At 48.3% G+C, this 17404-nt stretch overlaps 7 protein-coding genes across 7 annotated transcripts; 3 read left to right on the forward strand and 4 right to left on the reverse strand.

Annotated features, from left to right (window-relative positions):
- Window positions 1-494: 494 nt before the first annotated feature.
- N7510_006047 (putative C6 transcription factor) lies at window positions 495-3015 on the forward strand (the record flags this gene model as incomplete). Its single annotated transcript, XM_056977973.1, has 9 exons — window positions 495-535; window positions 596-718; window positions 780-850; window positions 902-1048; window positions 1106-1644; window positions 1701-1974; window positions 2027-2202; window positions 2376-2463; window positions 2519-3015. 9 exons carry the CDS (start codon window positions 495-497, stop codon window positions 3013-3015), a joined length of 1956 nt encoding a protein of 651 aa, XP_056834005.1.
- Window positions 3016-3190: 175 nt separating this feature from the next.
- Window positions 3191-4587, reverse strand: N7510_006048 (NAD(P)/FAD-dependent oxidoreductase; the record flags this gene model as incomplete). The annotated part of the gene is made up of 2 exons (XM_056977974.1): window positions 3191-4288; window positions 4372-4587. The coding sequence occupies 2 exons, from the start codon at window positions 4585-4587 to the stop codon at window positions 3191-3193; spliced, it is 1314 nt and encodes a 437-aa protein (XP_056834006.1).
- Window positions 4588-5294: 707 nt separating this feature from the next.
- Window positions 5295-7205, reverse strand: N7510_006049 (Aldehyde/histidinol dehydrogenase; the record flags this gene model as incomplete). The annotated part of the gene is made up of 4 exons (XM_056977975.1): window positions 5295-5467; window positions 5526-6475; window positions 6533-7005; window positions 7062-7205. 4 exons carry the CDS (start codon window positions 7203-7205, stop codon window positions 5295-5297), a joined length of 1740 nt encoding a protein of 579 aa, XP_056834007.1.
- A 265-nt stretch (window positions 7206-7470) lies between these two features.
- On the forward strand, window positions 7471-8440 carry N7510_006050 (uncharacterized protein; the record flags this gene model as incomplete). Its single annotated transcript, XM_056977976.1, has 2 exons — window positions 7471-7631; window positions 7690-8440. Coding segments are annotated over 2 exons (912 nt in total), but the record flags the coding sequence as incomplete, so codon positions are not given.
- Window positions 8441-8704: 264 nt separating this feature from the next.
- Window positions 8705-10187, reverse strand: N7510_006051 (uncharacterized protein; the record flags this gene model as incomplete). The annotated part of the gene is made up of 2 exons (XM_056977977.1): window positions 8705-9521; window positions 9574-10187. The coding sequence occupies 2 exons, from the start codon at window positions 10185-10187 to the stop codon at window positions 8705-8707; spliced, it is 1431 nt and encodes a 476-aa protein (XP_056834009.1).
- A 1122-nt stretch (window positions 10188-11309) lies between these two features.
- Window positions 11310-12631, reverse strand: N7510_006052 (aromatic ring-hydroxylating oxygenase subunit alpha; the record flags this gene model as incomplete). The annotated part of the gene is made up of 2 exons (XM_056977978.1): window positions 11310-11724; window positions 11793-12631. 2 exons carry the CDS (start codon window positions 12629-12631, stop codon window positions 11310-11312), a joined length of 1254 nt encoding a protein of 417 aa, XP_056834010.1.
- Window positions 12632-15479: 2848 nt separating this feature from the next.
- N7510_006053 (CocE/NonD family hydrolase) lies at window positions 15480-17150 on the forward strand (the record flags this gene model as incomplete). The annotated part of the gene is made up of 1 exon (XM_056977979.1): window positions 15480-17150. The coding sequence occupies one exon, from the start codon at window positions 15480-15482 to the stop codon at window positions 17148-17150; it is 1671 nt and encodes a 556-aa protein (XP_056834011.1).
- Window positions 17151-17404: the final 254 nt, after the last annotated feature.

The raw sequence follows: 17404 nt of genomic DNA on the forward strand, positions 1-17404 counted from the left end.
TTATTATTAGTATATATTTGAATCTTAGCATCATACAGTGTACATACAATTCACATTGCATTCATATAACCTACTGACCGACACACAGCTATATATATAACGTTACTGCGTGTTTTCGCTATTCTCAGCTGCTCCAGGAAGACCTACTTTGGATACTACAACCCGTTGCTGATCGTTGGCGGCGCGACCTAATTGTGGGGTCTGTGCTTGGGAGATCCACAGCAGAGCTTAAAAGTGGATCGGGTATCGGACGTGTATACAGCGACTCCAAAGCAGGAATGCAGGAATTGACATTCCTAAAAGATCGTCAGAGGAGTCGGATTCGGGTCTCTTTGCAACAGCTGAATGCTAGTTAATAATAGATAAGATAAATCGATGTGTCGGGATTCCGATTCCTTTTTGGGCGTCAGGTCGTCACTCACGTGTACATCCCCCGCCTTTTTTGCCACAATCTTCGTTCATTGTTATCTTCATCACCATTACTGCGCAGACCTATGGCAGGGATTGAACGGGTCACGAAACGATCCCCGAATGCGTGAGTAGAGCACTATAGGGGAAATCATCTAGCTATGCCTGACAATGTCTTCCCGATTAGTTGTGTGCGATGCCGGAGACAAAAGATCAAGTGCTCCGGGTCGCAGCCGTGCAATGGATGCAGCAAACGCAACCTGTCCTGTATCTTTGATGATCCCGATCAAAAGATCTTGGTGAGAAGGGGGTGAGTTGGAGCGAGGCACACAAAACCCGCTACTAGGCTAGGCTAATAACTATTAACCCAGATATATTTTAGAGCTGCAGCACAAGATTGCGCTCATCGAACAAAATAAAATCCATGATATCCATGCCCATGGTTTGTTTCTTTCCATTTGCCAAAGTAACAACCGGTGCTGATGGATTGTAGATCCTAAGGACTGCGAAGATGTACCTGCACTGAGCAGAGTCAATCCACCCGATGATCATGATGATCCTCAGGAACTGACAGAGGCCTGTCTGATCAATCCGCTGTCCGGCCCCCCTGCTTTTATGTCTACGGCAAATGGGAGATTGGGTGCGTTGGTCTTCGCCTCAGTAACGCAGAAACGCGCAAGTCTGACAAACCCTTTAGTCTACCTAGGAACATCTTCGAACTGGTCATTCACTCGGCGTGTTCTTAGCATGGCACACGAACACATATACCAGGAGGCACTGCCTACAGAAACATTACTGTTTGACGGCACAACCTATGAAATCGGTTGGGATGGACTGCGAACCACCACAAGCCAGGATGTTCCCGTTATTCCAACTCATGATCACACATTATACCTGATCAACGCAGTCAAATTTCGCTGCGGACAATTGTATCACCTCTACAATGAGAGCGATTTTATGGACTCCCTGCGGCAATTTTATTTCGGGGATGGGCAGACAATGACAAATGGTTTGTGGTACATCCATTTCCTCCTCATTCTCGCTTTCGGAAAAGGATTTGTTCAACCCAAGATACAGGGGAAAAAGCCGCCAGGGATAGGCTATTTTGTGAAAGCGCTGCAGCTTTTGCCAGAACCGAATGCTCTTTGCCGGGATCCCATGGTGTCAACAGAAATCCTCTGCTGCATTGCCTTATATTATCAGTGCCTCGACTGCCGATCATCGGCACATAATTACGTATGGCCCCTCAAATATATCCCAATCTGATGAAATAAGCTGACTGAGAGCCACAGATTGGTCAGGCAATGCGGATGGCCATGGCCCAGGGAATGCACACTCGCATGCCAGTCGAATATTTGGGCGAGCATGTAGTCGAAAGGTGCCGAAAGATCTGGTGGACCGTCTATATTCTAGACCGGGAAATGACCTCCTTAATGGGTTTGCCACAATCTTTTTGTGACCGCTATGTGCAAGCCCCGCTGCCCACGTCCTCGGACTCTGCAGGCAAACCGACATCATTCGGCATGCATATTAAATTGTCCCAGATTATTGCCGATATTAATACAAGTACAAGCCAACCCCAACCATCCTTTGTGAATACTTTCTAATTGTACCGCAGCGGTCTACGCTGTTGACGGGCGGATCAATCGAACTTTCCTACTCAGCACCAAGACGGCATTAGCACATGTAGCCGGGCTTGCCGATGAGCTCCGCGAATCATTCCCGCTGCATCTGGACCGGACAATTAGCGGCGTTTCTCGAACATCGGCCTACCTGAATCTATTGTATCATCAGGTTCGTTCCTAGTCCCCAAGTATTCCCTGGCTTGAAACAGACGTCCGTGGCTGACTGTATGCCTCAACCATATCCAGTGTATTATTCTTGCGACCAGACCTCTTCTATTTTGTTTTTTGAAGATCAGATTTGAGTCCCCAGAAAGCTGCATAGAGTCACTCAATGCATCTCAGAACGTCCGGAACCTGATGCAAATGTGCTTGGAATCCGCTCAGCATATCCTCAACATCCTCAGCAGTCTCCAGGCGGAAGGTCTCCTTGGTAAAACACCCCAAAAAAAGCTTACATTAGATTCCGAGTCTGCTAACCACTGAAGGGGTCCTAGAAACTTTCATTCCATTTGATCTAGAATCAATATCTGTATCGACCGTGATCCTACTCATGGGACTAGCAGTCGATCCCCGCTTCCCGGAAAGCAATTCTATCTGGCTAGAGCGAGCTTACGCAATATTCGATGAGATGGTGAGAGACGGAAATCAAGTCGCCAATCTTCGACGCTCAGAACTCCAACAACTGGATGAGACCCTGCGCTGTATTTCTCAGGTCCAAGCTCAATCTTTGCCACCGCCAGCTTTCATTCAGCAGAACGGTGTTTTCCAAAATGAGCATTCGCCTGAGGCTACTTCCATAGAGGCATCTCTGACGGAGCCTCTTCACTGCAATTCCCCACTTAGACCGGATTCTTTGTTGGATGGGGAGTGTGATTTTGGGGCATCCTTGACTTCTGCTGGGATAATGGCCATGGCAGATTCGATTGAAAGTTACGAAACTGAGTGGGTGTCTAACGCTATGAGCGAACATAGTATTTGGTAGATTTGGCCGAGGAAGGTAACTTCAATGTAAACATGTCTCATTTTGCATTGCATTAAATGTTCTAAACGATAACAAGGAAGGTTGGGGAAGGCTAGAAATTAGGATGTTCAATATACTCTTTACCTCTGCGAGATATTCCTATATTCTTCAACACTCTGTCTAGCCTTGGATTAATTCACAATCTAGACGATCTCTTGGGTAAAACCTCAGAGATCTCCTTCGACTCCCCAACCCGCCAGCTCACGTCACCACCCCAGTTCGCTTTCCCATCGCTTGACCCGGATTGCTTCCACTGCCACCGTGTAACAGGCTGTTTCTCAGCTCTAAGAAGATCCAAAACCCAAGTCCCAAATATCGGGAACATCTTAAACCCGTGCCCTGAATCACCAGACAGCAAGATAACTGACGACGTCGTGCCGGGAACGTAATCTATAATGAAGTCCGAGTCATTGGTATCGGCAAACCAGCAAAGGCTCTTTCGCACGAGAGGCCGGTCGCTAATAGTCGGAAGGGTTTGTTCTAGCAGCCGCCTCATTTGCTTCTCGTCCTGCTCAGGTATGATTGCGCTCTCTTCTAGGGAGCTCGGCGCAAGCGATACGCCCGTCGCTGGGTTGGTGTTGATATACCCTCCTCCCATGGGGCAAAGCTTGAGCAAGTTAGTCTTTGGGTCTGGTTCAAAGAAGAACCCAAGGTCCCGGGCGTAGGTAACGGGGATTCCGCGCAGTGCTGAAGTCTCATCATCGGTAAGATGGACATGGGCGACGGACCAGGACTTAGCCACGACGTTCTTGCTAACTTCTGGAACCAGATGTCCAGCTGAACCACCCGCTGCGATGATTACGAGCGATGCAGGATGAAACTTCCCGTCTTTCGTCCGGATCCCCGAGCTTTTCTTTCCTTCCCGTGTACTAACATACACTACCTCAACCACAGATCCGTGTTCTCCTAGATAAAAACATACACCGGACTCTTGTACGGCCTGATATACAGCCGCAAGAGCATTGGCAGAGTGCGCGTAACCATCATACCGGTTCAGGTATCCATACCATCCAGGTAATGGACCCTCGAGCTGCCAGCATGCTTGACGAATATCAGTTTGGCCTTTGAGGGGAGTAACATGTGAGCGGATCTCAGCGTGTTCTTCTGCTGAAGCCTGGAATCTCTTCAGGGTATCGATTGCTTTCTGCGGTGCGTTCCCAGATACGCAGTGAAGGAATCCCGTCTGGTGAAAATGTGGCGCAAAGAGCGGGGTTTTCCAGGCCGCGATAGCTTTCTAATTCAGTTCAAGGACAGTGATTAGTATCAATTCAAGCATTTCGACTGGCCCGAAAGAGCGTCGTCGATTTAAACACGTACAATTGTCAAGTTTGTATAAAATGGGTCTTCATATTCCGCCCGCACAATCTTATTCAGGTCATTGGCAGCTGAGTACCGAGGAGGAATCCGGTCATCTTTATCAAAGACAGAGATATCCGTAAACCCATTGCGAATCAGGTGAAGAGCGGTCGAGAGGCCAAAGCATCCCCCGCCAACAATGATGATCGAGTCGGACTTGGAAATACCCATTTTCATTTGGTGCAGTCAACATGCGAGTACGTTAAACAACACCGTATCGACCTGATCATTTGATTATTATAGATAGAAATGCAAGTAGCCGTTTCACAAGCAGCGTAATGTCCCCCAATTAGGATAGCTCCGTATGACTCCTGGTACGGCTGCGTTGCCGATCGGTGGCGCGGGGATACGATAATGCATCGGGAGGATTGCCGATGTGGATCTATGTCTTATAACAAGCGGTCAAACAACGCAGCAGACCTTGAAAGTAGTATTTTTATGATAAGAAAATAGGAATATGGAAAATGAGCGGTAGGTAAGTAAGGTCATCTAAGTTTGGTGAACTTGGTTGTCGATCTGACGACTTCTCTCTACCTGGCCTTGGCCATTCTTATTACTATTAAATCAAGCTTCCTCTGCATACCGAACCCAAACGCTATGAGGAACCACATACAATGAGATAAATATTTTTAGCAAGCATTGGTCAATTGTTCCTATCCCCATATTATTACCGCTATCAGAACCTGTAGAGATGTGTTACGATAGAGGTAGAGGACATATGTCTTGAGCCATTGCCTCAACTATTCTTGCACATTGTGATGAAGTATTGAAATCAATTCGAACTAGACAAATATGAGAAACCGATGGTCGGTAAAGACATGAAAGAAGAAGTTGTATCTATACAATGCAATATCTCCTCACATTCAGGTAATTCCTGCACACTTTCAATGGTTGCTTGGGTATGTGTAACTAGGCTGAGGGAAGAATTCTTCCTTGATCATTCTAGGGCTAGTAAACCGGCGAAGAGCATCAGAGCTACCTGCCTTATCATTTGTTCCGCTCGAGCGTGCACCACCAAAGCTTTGCTGACCGATCAGCGCGGCGGTCGTCTTACAATCTAAAGGATTGCAGTTTTAGATTGGATAGAAAGGAATAAAGGAGATTATCAAACTTACTGATGTAGAAGTTGCCCGCCGAGTAACGGAGCGCATCCTCAGCTTGGCGAATGGCAGCACGATCCTGGGCGAAGACAGCACCTGTCAAAGCAAAGCCACCTCCAGATTGATCAATCTTCTTCAGAGTTGGAGACCATTCGGCATCCTTGTACACGTATACAGCAAGTACAGGGCCAAAGATCTCCTCGTTCAAGAGGCGGTGGTCTGGTGATTGGACTTGGTAGACGGTCGGATGCACGTAGTAACCAACCGAGTCATCATAAGTGCCACCAACAAGCAGTTTCAATGTCGAATCCTTATTACTGGAATCTATAACAGACTTAATCTTGTCGAATGATTTGCGGTGAATCACAGGGCCCATGAAAGCACCCAGATCTTTATCGGGGCTTCCAAGCGTGATGTCCTTGATGCCTGCCTTCAAGGCAGTAAGGAATTCTTCTGCTCGAGACTCAGGCAGGTAAACACGAGACGTAGCAGAACACTTCTGGCCCTGATATTCGAATGCCCCACGAATTGTATGATTGACGGCGCTGCTGATATCTGCGGAAGGATGGATAAGGTGGAAATTCTTCCCGCTGGTTTCGGCAACGACGCGTGGGAACTCGCGGTACGACTTATTCGCAACTCCCTGACCAATCTGGCCATAAAGAGATCGGAATACAGCAGAAGAGCCGATGAAATTTAGGCCAGCAAAATCGTGGTGCGAAAGCGCAACGTCAGTAATAGTTTCCGGGTCACCAGTCACGAATTGGATCACGTTCGGAGGCAGACCTGCTTCCAGTAGGATCTTATAAACCAAGTAACTGGCATACACATTGGATGGTGATGGTTTCCACAACACAACATTGCCCATCAGCGCCGGGCCTGATATCAGGTTACCACCAATTGCTGTGAAGTTGAAAGGTGAGATTGAGTAAACAAATCCCTCTAGCGGACGGTATTCAATACGACTGCAAAAGACATCAGTTTGAATCTTCAATGCTCATGCGTAAAAATCATATACTGACCTCCACATGCCATCACTACCACGTGTGGGCTGTCTCTCAAGAACTTCTGCCGCCAAATTGCAATTGAGTCGGAAGAAATCGGCTAATTCAGCTGCAGCATCAATCTCGGCCTGCCACATATTCTTTCCTTGTCCCAGCATTGTGGCCGCGATTATCTCATACCGATATTTGGTAGTCACCAGCTCGGCAGCCTTGAGAAATATTGAAGCTTTATCAACAAACGGGGTTTCTTCCCAGTCCTTTTTCGCGCCCAGAGCCAAGTCAATAGCAAGCCTGGTTTGTTCTGCCGTGGCCAGCGGGTAGTTTGTGAAAGTAACTGCATGTTCCGCGGGCATTGGTTGATCCCATGATTTGGAGCTATCTTGGGTCTTGCCATCGTAGATGATTTCACTCCGCACAGGAAGCTGAGAGCGAAGATTGACTAAGGCTTCTTCTAGTTTGGCCCTTTCCGGGGAGGTTTTCGCGTACGTAGGCTATGTGTAGGTATGATTAGTTTGACTGCCTTCCATATTTCCTGGCTATTACTTACATTTGGTTCGTTTCTAGGATCAGGGAGGCGGAACGGCATCGTAGCTTTGCCACGAATCTGGATTGACAAACCGCCCGGAATTGACCGTAGGTGCGGCCCAGCGGGTCGTGCCAGCCGCGACCTCAGCAGAATGGACGCTGCCATGGCAAATAGTGAAACTGTGCTTGGCTAACAACAGTTTTGTCTTTGGTAAGAAGTCAGAAGACGAAAAGCTGGTTTTAAGGCACTAAATATAAACCTCTCCGCAAGGATAGCTCCGTATCGGTGGGCCCACCGAGACTCCACCATCCACCCCCGAAAAGATTGTAGTAAAGTCACCGGAGCTATGAACATGCATTATCGGGATGATAGCCGATTATCATGTCAATAGAGAATGAGGCCTTCATTTCAGTATTGTAGATAAACAGCTGAATTTCTACATTACGCAAACAAGCTCGTTATCATGCACCGCGAATCTGAAGTGCGCAATGCTTACTGGAGCAATCCGCATATCCCACGACTCGCAGGCGACCTGGCTGCAGCAACAGCTTCAGCGATCTTAGTAACTCCAGCAGTAGCAATCATCGACAGGTAGGTCACTATATAATTATCGAGTGCGAGGCTGGCTGCGGGTGCTGATGATATATAGAGCAATCGTCGAGAAATCCTCCTTCAGCCAGCCCATTCTCCATGGCATGCGGCGGCATGCAGTTGCAGCACTTCGACAGCCGGCCTGTTTTGTCTTCCAAAGACCATTTGGCATCGTTTTCGCTCTCTACGCTGCCACTTACTCGGTCGCTAATATAACGGACACCCTCAGTGACAAATTTCAAGATGCCACGGCCAGAACTATTACATTTGCCACCACTATGATAGTTAATGTCCCGCTGGCATTGTGGAAGGACATCCAATTTGCGCAGGTATATGGCACCGGCAGAGGTTCCGATGCTAAGATACGTCACGATAAGGTCAATGCGGGGATAAGCAAAACACAACGGGGACCCGTTCCCTTCTACCAGAACCGGACAATTGCACGAGCCGCAGCGGCGATTTTTCTCATACGGGATGGAGTGACCATTTTTGGATCTTTCACCCTGGCACCCTGGTTATCGGCCGCCATTCCCAACAGCTTCATTACGCATCCCAACGCTAAGCCGATTATCACGCAGCTCACAGTGCCCGTGTTCACCCAGCTAGTAGCTACTCCGCTACATTTACTTGCTCTTGACATGTACATGCGGCAATATACTGTACCGTTTGTGGATAGAATTAAGCATTCGCAACAGCACCTGCTCTCGTCCACGATGTTGCGCTGCGTTCGCATTATTCCTGCTTTTGGAATCGGTTGTTTGACTAACTTAGAATTGCGCTCGTTTTTTCATGGGAGATTTAGAGTATAAGTGGATAATATTGTTGCCTTTATGGTGACATCTATTGTTAAACAGCCTTGTCAATAAATGAAAACCTGGCTGAAGATTTAATCGGTCTTACAAAACCATCTGGGCTCTTCAGCCACTCAAGTTATTGCAAAAACTTTGTCTTGTTTGAAATATGGCATGGTCATATATGGATTAACAAATATAATATTTGGAATATAAGGCAGAGGGAGTGACTGGAACAAAATGCAATATGTATTGCGCGGATTTCAATTCAGAGGCTATGCTCTAGGACGTTGGTGGAAAGGAAAAAGGCCTTGTCAGTCGGCGGAACATCTCGTTCTTTAATGCACGATACTCATTGTCCGTCCGTAGGACAGCATCACGATTCTCAATCGCTCGCCGCAAGAGATAGGCCAGGCACTCGCCCATGCGGCCCCATGTCGAGCACTTATAGACTTCAGGCATTTCACCACCCTCCTTCATTTGAAGAAGTGAAAAGCTAACTTCATCAGACATACCATGAAGCTGTGCGAATCGAATGGGGACTGTAGGCAAGCCCGATGCTACACGCTTCTGGTGTGTCTCGTAAGCTGCCACCATACTCTCCTTGTTATGGCCAGCTAGGAACAGATTCACCGAAGGGAAAGGGCGGCTACCGTTGACTCCAAAGTCTCCAATGCTTTGTTTCAATGCACCCTGGGCGAATGAATTATATGCGTTATCCGTATCTTCTTTCGTATCGTGAATCAAAGATCGTTCGTCCGAAGCCATATAAGCACCCCTCACTAGCTTCAGACCAAGTGTAAAACCTTCTTGTTGAGCGGCAGAGAGGTGACTCGCTAATGCGGAGGGCGTGCTCTTCAAGTAGGCTTGGTAGGTATTGTAAACAGAGGCATAACCGTCACAGTTGTACTTGCGCATTAGCTCCAAGGTCACGCGCGAGATGCCCCGTTGAAAATGCTGGGATTCGGCATCGACAAGCATTCGAACCTTCCGCTCTTTACATCTCTCGCATATTTCGTCCAAAGCGTCCAGCATTTGTTTTGGGGGCAATTCACCGGCGGCGAATGCCTCAGTGACTTTAACACCAGCCCCGGTCAACCTCAATAATAGTCAGATATCGTTCGCCAGATAGCGATCAGTCATTAACTCACTTAACTGCCAAGTAATCATCTTCCTCCATCATATCGACAGTCTTGAGCGTTCCCTCCCGCCAGGCCTCAATGCTAGCACAATGCAGGGCCCGAGAATCGGGACCCTCTCCCTTTTGCTCACTCTCCAAAGCAGAAATGCCCATTCCGTGCTGTTCTTGACTTTTATGATCAAACACGGTTTCTTTGGCGTATGTCATAATCACACCGCGAAATCCCATTTCCTTCAATTCTCGGATCGTAGCTTTAGTCTCAATGCTATTTTCTCCAGCACAAAATTGTTCATAGAACGTCTTCTTCAATATTCCATGAAGAATCGGATTCCGGTCCACATTAAATAGCCAAGGTCTGTTGGGTTTGGAGAGGACGGACATGAGCGAAAGAGCGGGGATGAGCAGGTACTTTTTCGACGAGATTGTAGCGACCAGTAAAGATCTGATGAGGACATGAGCTGGTAAAGACGAAAGAGGTGGAAGTAAGGTGCTGGGTGCAGCCTTCACCGAAATTGCTGAAGTCGAAATGAAGCGCAGCAACTGTAACTCTCTGGACAAGTTACTGTTGTGTAGGCTGGATCGTGCAAGTACAGTTAAAGGCTTTCCGGCGAACATGACACCCATTTTTTCGACCCGACCTTCACTCAATGCTGGATACTGCTTGTGTCGCTATCACATAAGGGGAGCTTACTTCTTATCAAACCATATATATGGTCTCTCTTCATAGTGGAACATCTCGGGCGCCTACCCGGCATCTTTACAACGAACAATTAGAACGGCTCGATTATGCAGGGATGATAAGCAGAGTGAGCTGTTACTTTTAATCCCCGCTTTACAATAAATTCTAAACTTGTCTATCCGTGGCTGTTCATGATAACGAAGATGGTGGATCGGGAACCCTTCCGTGAACTAACCCCAGAGCATATTCCGCAGATCACCGCACCGACGGAAGTTTGCCACTACTTTCATATTCCTTCTGGGACATTTAGCTAAATCTGGATAATAATAGCGGAGTCTCATGACAAGGTGGAGCCATACTATCTTGTGACGTCGCTCTTTATTTTGTTTTCTCTAAGCGATGCAGAAAAGTGTCACGCTGCAGTGAGTCGCATTGAGAGCAAGGGTCTAAGAGAAGAAGTAATAAATTATTAACAATTTATTGGAACTCATACACTAAAACAAGACTACCGTATGCTACTGCTTCGGCCTGCATTTATATTTATCACCGGTTTTAACCACTAGCTTGCAGTGCCGGACCCGCGGTTGATGGTAGAACCATGAATCTGAAACAGGCGAGAAAAGCAAGCAAATCATGTAGTAATTTTTTAACAGTAATTTGATGGACTGTAATCCCTGATACGGGTCAAGCTGGCGAAAGATGTTGGGTCGGCACGGTCTCCGATAGAACGACAAAGTCATATTTGCATCATTCGGGTCGGACGTGGCACCGTCACCGATCTTTAGCATCCATCCTTTTGAGGATGACAAGATAAGCTGATTATGTATATCGTCATACTGCCATAATAGAAATTTTGAATTTGCAAACCCAGTTTGCCAACGCTCCCTAATTCTCGCTTTCTGTCCAATGTGATAAAGACTACCATCATCTAAATTTTCTTTTTTCGAAATCTGCCAATCTATTCAATCTGATGCTAACGCTAATTGCAATTTGGAAAGCTACCATAATGTCATATAATTGCCCAAAAGCAAATGGACGTATTAGAGCCACATTGTTGCATAATTTAATCACCAAGCCAAAATCCCTTTCTGGATTCCGCAGCTGAGAGCTGCGCAGATCTCCTCATCCTTCTCACTCACTTGCGCGTTGCATGGTAACTTCGGTTTTGCCGGCCAAATCTCCCGTCCTTCGGATTTCTCGCGCTCAAAATGCTCTGTGATTACTTCACGTACTGTGGTCTGGAAAAATAGCGGCGCCTTTTCATATTTAGGGTGAAGTTGGCCGTTGGTAAAAACGTTCCGGTCGAGGTTCCTTTGTGTATTGTTGCAGAGAACCTTGTCTTCTCCCATAACGCGCGCATACATGTCGCTGATGAGCTTGAAATCAGTCTCAGAGGAATTCCTGTTTCGGTAGATCTCGTAGGCCATCTGGGAGCTGTTGGGGCTCTTGGGGAGGAATTTCTGGACCATTATAAAATGAGGCCTGTGTGTGTCAGAAAATCTTCCCATTTTCAAACATAGGTTGAAGAGGCAGGTCGAGGTGATACTTACGACGCAACCATGGCAGATATGGGAAAGTAGTAGGTACTAGCAGTATAAAGACCTTTCGCGATTTGCTCTGGTGTGGAAACGCAATGGTGTTGGATATGTCCGTCTTTCAAGTCGCTGTCGAAAGATTCAAGGTTTAGAAACTCAGGAATGTCGGCGTGAGTCGTAGGGCAGTGGTAGCATTCATTGAAATTATCGGCTAGAATCTTCCAGTTGTAGTGGCCCTCTAGCTCATAGGCGTGATCAAAGTCATAGTCGTCGAAATTGTAGGCATTGTACCGTTCTTGCTTGTCAACATCCTGGAAGTGCTCCTCCCATGACACTTCGGGAACTTCTTTCGCATCTAGATTAACCCAGATGAATCCATTGACATCGACCTTGACATGGATCCGGAAAAGGCCATTTTGCTCCTTGTCAAACCCATCCAGGTCTTGATATCCGGGAGCTTTGGCGAGTTTGCCATTCATTCCATAAGACCAGCCGTGGTATCGGCAGGCTAAGATTTTCGAATTCCCCGAACCTTGCTTTTCAATAACCGGGTACGCACGATGTCGGCATACGTTGTGAAACGCATTGACGTTGCCTTGTCGGTCACGGGTAATAATGAAATCGAACCCCGCAATCTCATAGCGGAGCCAGTCACCAGGTTCCTTTATCCGCAAGCTGTGGGTCATAAAGAGCCATCTTTTGGAAAATATGGCACGACGCTCCAACTCATACATCTCTGGTGAAGTATACCATGATGCGGGCAAAGCGCGCACGGGGGTGGCCTTGACTTCTTCTTTGGAAGAAGGAAGAACGGTGTTGCCGAAGCCAAAATAGTGCAGCATTGAAGTCGCCATGAAGATGATGTCACAAGAAGAAAGTCCAAGAGAAAATGTTCTAAAGCCCTAGTACATTGAAAGTTATCATGAACACCGCCCTTTATATCTTTCGTTAAACTTCTAATAATAACCCGGTACTCAGGTTTCTATTCCGATCAGGTGAGCAGCTCATTGTTCCAATTTGGCAATGCAACCCAAAATCGGCGGGTTGATTCGCCCAGATCAGACACCGGATCCCTTATCTTAAACCTACAGCACGGTATTAGAAGCCGACGAGATTTAGCGCCGTAATCGACAGGGGATAAAGTTATCAGTTGACCCGAACAATGCTCGGGTAGCATCCCGTTGCCTGTGTTTCCGCCACTCAGATTGGGGCTAGGCACTTCGCTATCTAGATTCCTGCCAATAATCCTTCGCATCCTGGATTAAGCAACGACTGCATGACTCCTAGACCCACATTCCCCGCCATGTCAAGAGCCCCATTTTTCGGCTTTGATACCGGTGGGGGCGGGGGAATTCGGCATTCCCGAACTAAAGAGATAATGGTCATACGAATCATCTGAGTCAATCGGCCACCTTTCCTATTACATGTGATTGTTGTATCCATATATTCATTGCCTGACTCAGTCCTCTGTCGCATCCGATCCATGTCTATTGACCTTGAACGATTGTCTCCGGGGGTTGGATCACCGGAAAGCAATTTAACATATGTGGTCCTATCTCATTCCTATCTCATTGGAAAAGTATAAGCAGTTGTCACAATCGCAGTAGATATAGAGCAGTTGACCAGTAAGGGGCGATATGACAGTAGGTCAACCGCGGTGGCTTGTACTAGCATCACCGTACATCTCCAGTGTAGAACTCTAATCATTCTTTAAGGTCAGAATTTGGGGTTCGGCATTAAGCCTTGAGTTCAACTGGTGCTCACTGCGTGATCTAATGGGGGACGAACGCAGTGAGTGGTAAGAAGATGGATTGGTGGTTGATGATAACCCAAGAAACCCCAAATCATTTTTCAGGATGCTCGCAGTTAACCAACTAGGGATTTAGTGAATGGCTTTAGAGTGATCTAAATTAGGGGGTGCTTCGTTAGGCTGGACAACAGCGAAGTACAATGCTGATTTGGAGACGGCACACCGGGCTCATAACTATGGAAGTGGGAAATGAGGCGTATTGCTAGCAAAAAAAAAAGCTCTTCCTATAAAAAATGCCGACCAGGTTGTAAAATCGTGCGCAAACAACAATGGCTGCCCCGGTCCAGTCACCGTGCCAATGATCCAGCACGTTCTGCTGTCGAGCCTCCAGAGCCAACCCAACTTTCACTATATCATAAAGGTCCTAGAAGGTGTGGTACAGGGTAATTACAGCGCTTTGGTGGGGGATCAGTAAGCCGATACCGTCGAATCGATCGTGGTCCTAGCGCTGGGGACGGTGATAATTATAATCCGACAGTTTCCTTCGCATTGACCTAACCGCTCTCTAGTCTGCAGTGCATCCAAGTATCCGGAGTTCAAAAAATCTTTAGCTGTAAGGTGGCGCCTCTCTGCTTGCTTTCGAGGGTATAAGCTGAACAAATCCGCCAGCGAGACATAACCGGAAATGGGATGACACCAACTTGACAGCTCCAGGTAGGAGGCATTAATTCCATTCACTCTCTGACACTTAACCCTCGGCTCCTTAGGCTACTCTACAAAGTGCAAACAGACTAATGTTCCGATAGCTCTTCTGCTCCGATTTTCCATCCCCAGCACCCAGCCCGCCTAAAATGTCGCTCGAACATCAGATGTTGCTGGTAACCGCGGACTTTGATGCAGGGTTGAGTATCATCTCCCGACATAAGCATGGACCCTTCTTTGCTGATAGAATACAGCGCCTCGACAGCATGGTCTGATTTTCCGTGGCGCAAGCCCGCAAGTCGGCATTAGTCGTCCGTCACGGAGACGGCCATGTCTCCTTCCTGCGTAAGTTCTCTGCACAAGTCCCTTGCCCAAGGCCATTGGAGCATGGAATAGTCCAATCATTTATATTTGTAGATGAACATCAGGAATCGACGTCCGTTACCGAATTTCTCCGCTCTGAAGCACCCTCAACACCTAGGTATGACACTAACACACCAGTCAGTATATATGCCTGATAAATGTAGACCTCCCATTTCGAATCCTTACAAAGTCCCTGTTCTCCCGGCTCTGGAGTAATAGGTTCCTGGTAAAATTGGTGGCTCGAGGCGGGCTAGGAAGTTACGCACAGATCGGGGCGAGGGCATCTCCACAGTTGGCGTTGAGATTTGCAAGCGAGGCATCGACTAGCATTAGAGGAGCGCCATCGGCGAGTCGAAGAAAAGAACCACTGAACTGGCCCACGATAAGCCTTGTGTATTTAAACGGTATTGTGTGTGAAACATTCGGCGTATTAAATGATTGGCGGCTCACCAAGGCGCGGACGTCAATCTTGGAATGGGCTCTTCGTAGTAAGGGCCTCAGATTGAACCACCGCACCTTCGGCCCACTGGCAAAAGCCCGGCATCATGCGTCTGACCTGATTAGTTATATGCGGCGCTGTGCTGACCTCCGATGGCTATGATCGCACACTAGCCACTGGCCGAGTGCTGATCGGGAAGGGAGGGCCCGAATCCCGCTCAGGAGGCCCCTGCGCCTCACCAGGCAACGTCATGAGCATTAAATCCCCGAGCGTTGCCTTGCTTGGTACCCTTCACCCCGCGACTAGAATTGCACTCAGAAGCCCAAATGACGGACAGACCTGTGAAAACTCATCAAGAACCACCAAAGCGTTGAATGACACCTGCAGAGGTAACAACTGATCAACTTGGCTTCTCTTGCCTCTTCGGGTTAAATACACATAGACCACAATGGCAGGGAAACCTGTAAAGCGCACCTATGCAGGAGCGACTTTGGACTATCTCGGAGCACGTTACATAGGCGTAGGCCCTGAAGCATGCAGCTACACAACGCAAGCGATCCAGATCCCCATGCAGGACGGCGTCGAGCTGGCTGCCGACTTCTACGCACCAGAATTACCGAAACACCAAGCACCCGCGGGTCTAATCATGGTCCAGTGCTGCTACGGTCGAGGCGCAGGCATCTCCTTCCTCAACGCCCGTGTCTTCGCAGCTCGAGGCTTCCAGGCCCTCTTTGTTAGCACACGCGGCACGGGTGGCTCCGGAGGCACTTTCGACCCCCACCGCAATGAACAGTCCGACAGTCAGGATATCGTCGTCTGGATGCGTCAGCAGCCCTGGTATCCTGGCTCCTTTGCTACCTTGGGCCCCTCGTATCTCGGTTATAGTCAGTGGGCGCTTTTCCATAATCCGCCTGCCGACTGCGTCGCTGCTGTCATTGCCGTCGGGCCTCATGATCAGGCCTGGCACACATGGGGCACCGGGTCCTTTCGACTTGATCGTGCATCCTGGAGCGATATGATGACGAGGCGTGACGGCGAGCGAGGGAGCTTTCTCTCGCGTCTGTCAAATATACCCGGGTTGAGCTTTTTGCGGTCATCGGAGCTCGAAGAAGCTGTGGCTGGTCTGCCGGTGGAAGCTAGTTTGCAGAAGTACTTTGGCGACAGGGCCCCGTGGCTCTTTGACTATCTGGAACATCCGAACGTTGATGATGCCTACTGGAAACCACGACGACACCACATTGCTCTTGACCGTGTGAAGGTTCCTATCTTGTTGGTCAGTGGTTGGTACGACACCTTCACATCGCAGACGATGCACCAGTTCAACCACCTGCACGATAGAGGTGTCAATGTAAGCCTCATCGTGGGTCCCTGGACACATGTTCAAGCGTCTGGTCTACATTCTACGCCGGAAATAGTGGACTTTCTCGCCGAGCACCTGACCAAAACTGGAAAATACAATCGCTCTCCAGTTCGCATCTTTGTCACTGGCTCCAAGGAATGGCGCTCAATGCCTACCTGGCCTCCAGCTACCCAGCCAATGACCCTATATCTGCAAGAAAACAGCGTTATCGGAACGAAGCAGCCTGTGCAGAACGCAAAACCTGCATCATTCGTCTTCGACCCTTTGAACCCTACTCCCAGCATCGGTGGCAACCAGATGTCTTCCGGCGGACGAGTAGACGACGGTGCCTACGCAGACAGGTCAGACGTCCTAGTCTACACGAGCGAGCCCCTTTCAGAGGATCTTGAGGTTATGTCCACTCCATCCGTTCATCTGATACATGCAAGCGACCCGCCCTTTGCAGACCTGTTCGTGCGGCTTAGCGAGGTCGATGCTCAGGGCGTGTCCCACAACATCACTGAGGTGTACCAGGCGCTTGATCCGTCGCGCGACACGTCCCAGCCACTGCAGCTGAATCTGCAAGACTGCGCTCATCGATTCCGGGTGGGTACGCGTGTGAGACTTATTGTCGCGGGCGGGTCTTTCCCGATGTATGCGAGAAGTCTTGGGACTGCTGAAGATCGTGTGCGTGGTGAAAAGACGGTTTCTCAAAGGCATACTGTTACTATTGCTGGTGGGGTGTCACGACTTGTGTTGCCTATTAGTGCTGCTGTTTGATTTCCGCATTTCTCGGCTAGCTGTTCATGTACGGTGCCCATTGATATGGGAATAGCAGCGGCTTAGCATATAGATCTTCTGTCCTTATATACAATACAATATTGAACTTAGCTTGACAAATTTCGACAGGGGAAGACTCACTGCCCATTTGAAAGAAGGATGGGCGATCGGTGACGAAGGGAAGTTCGAAAGAATGCGTGCAGCATTTTAAAGTGCGCCGGTCCCGTATCGTTAGACTGATCATGTCCAGGCGT

Source organism: Penicillium lagena (genome assembly GCF_028827675.1).
Source record: "Penicillium lagena strain IBT 129212 chromosome Unknown utg000003l_segment0_segment0, whole genome shotgun sequence".
In the NCBI taxonomy this organism is placed as follows: domain Eukaryota; kingdom Fungi; phylum Ascomycota; class Eurotiomycetes; order Eurotiales; family Aspergillaceae; genus Penicillium; species Penicillium lagena.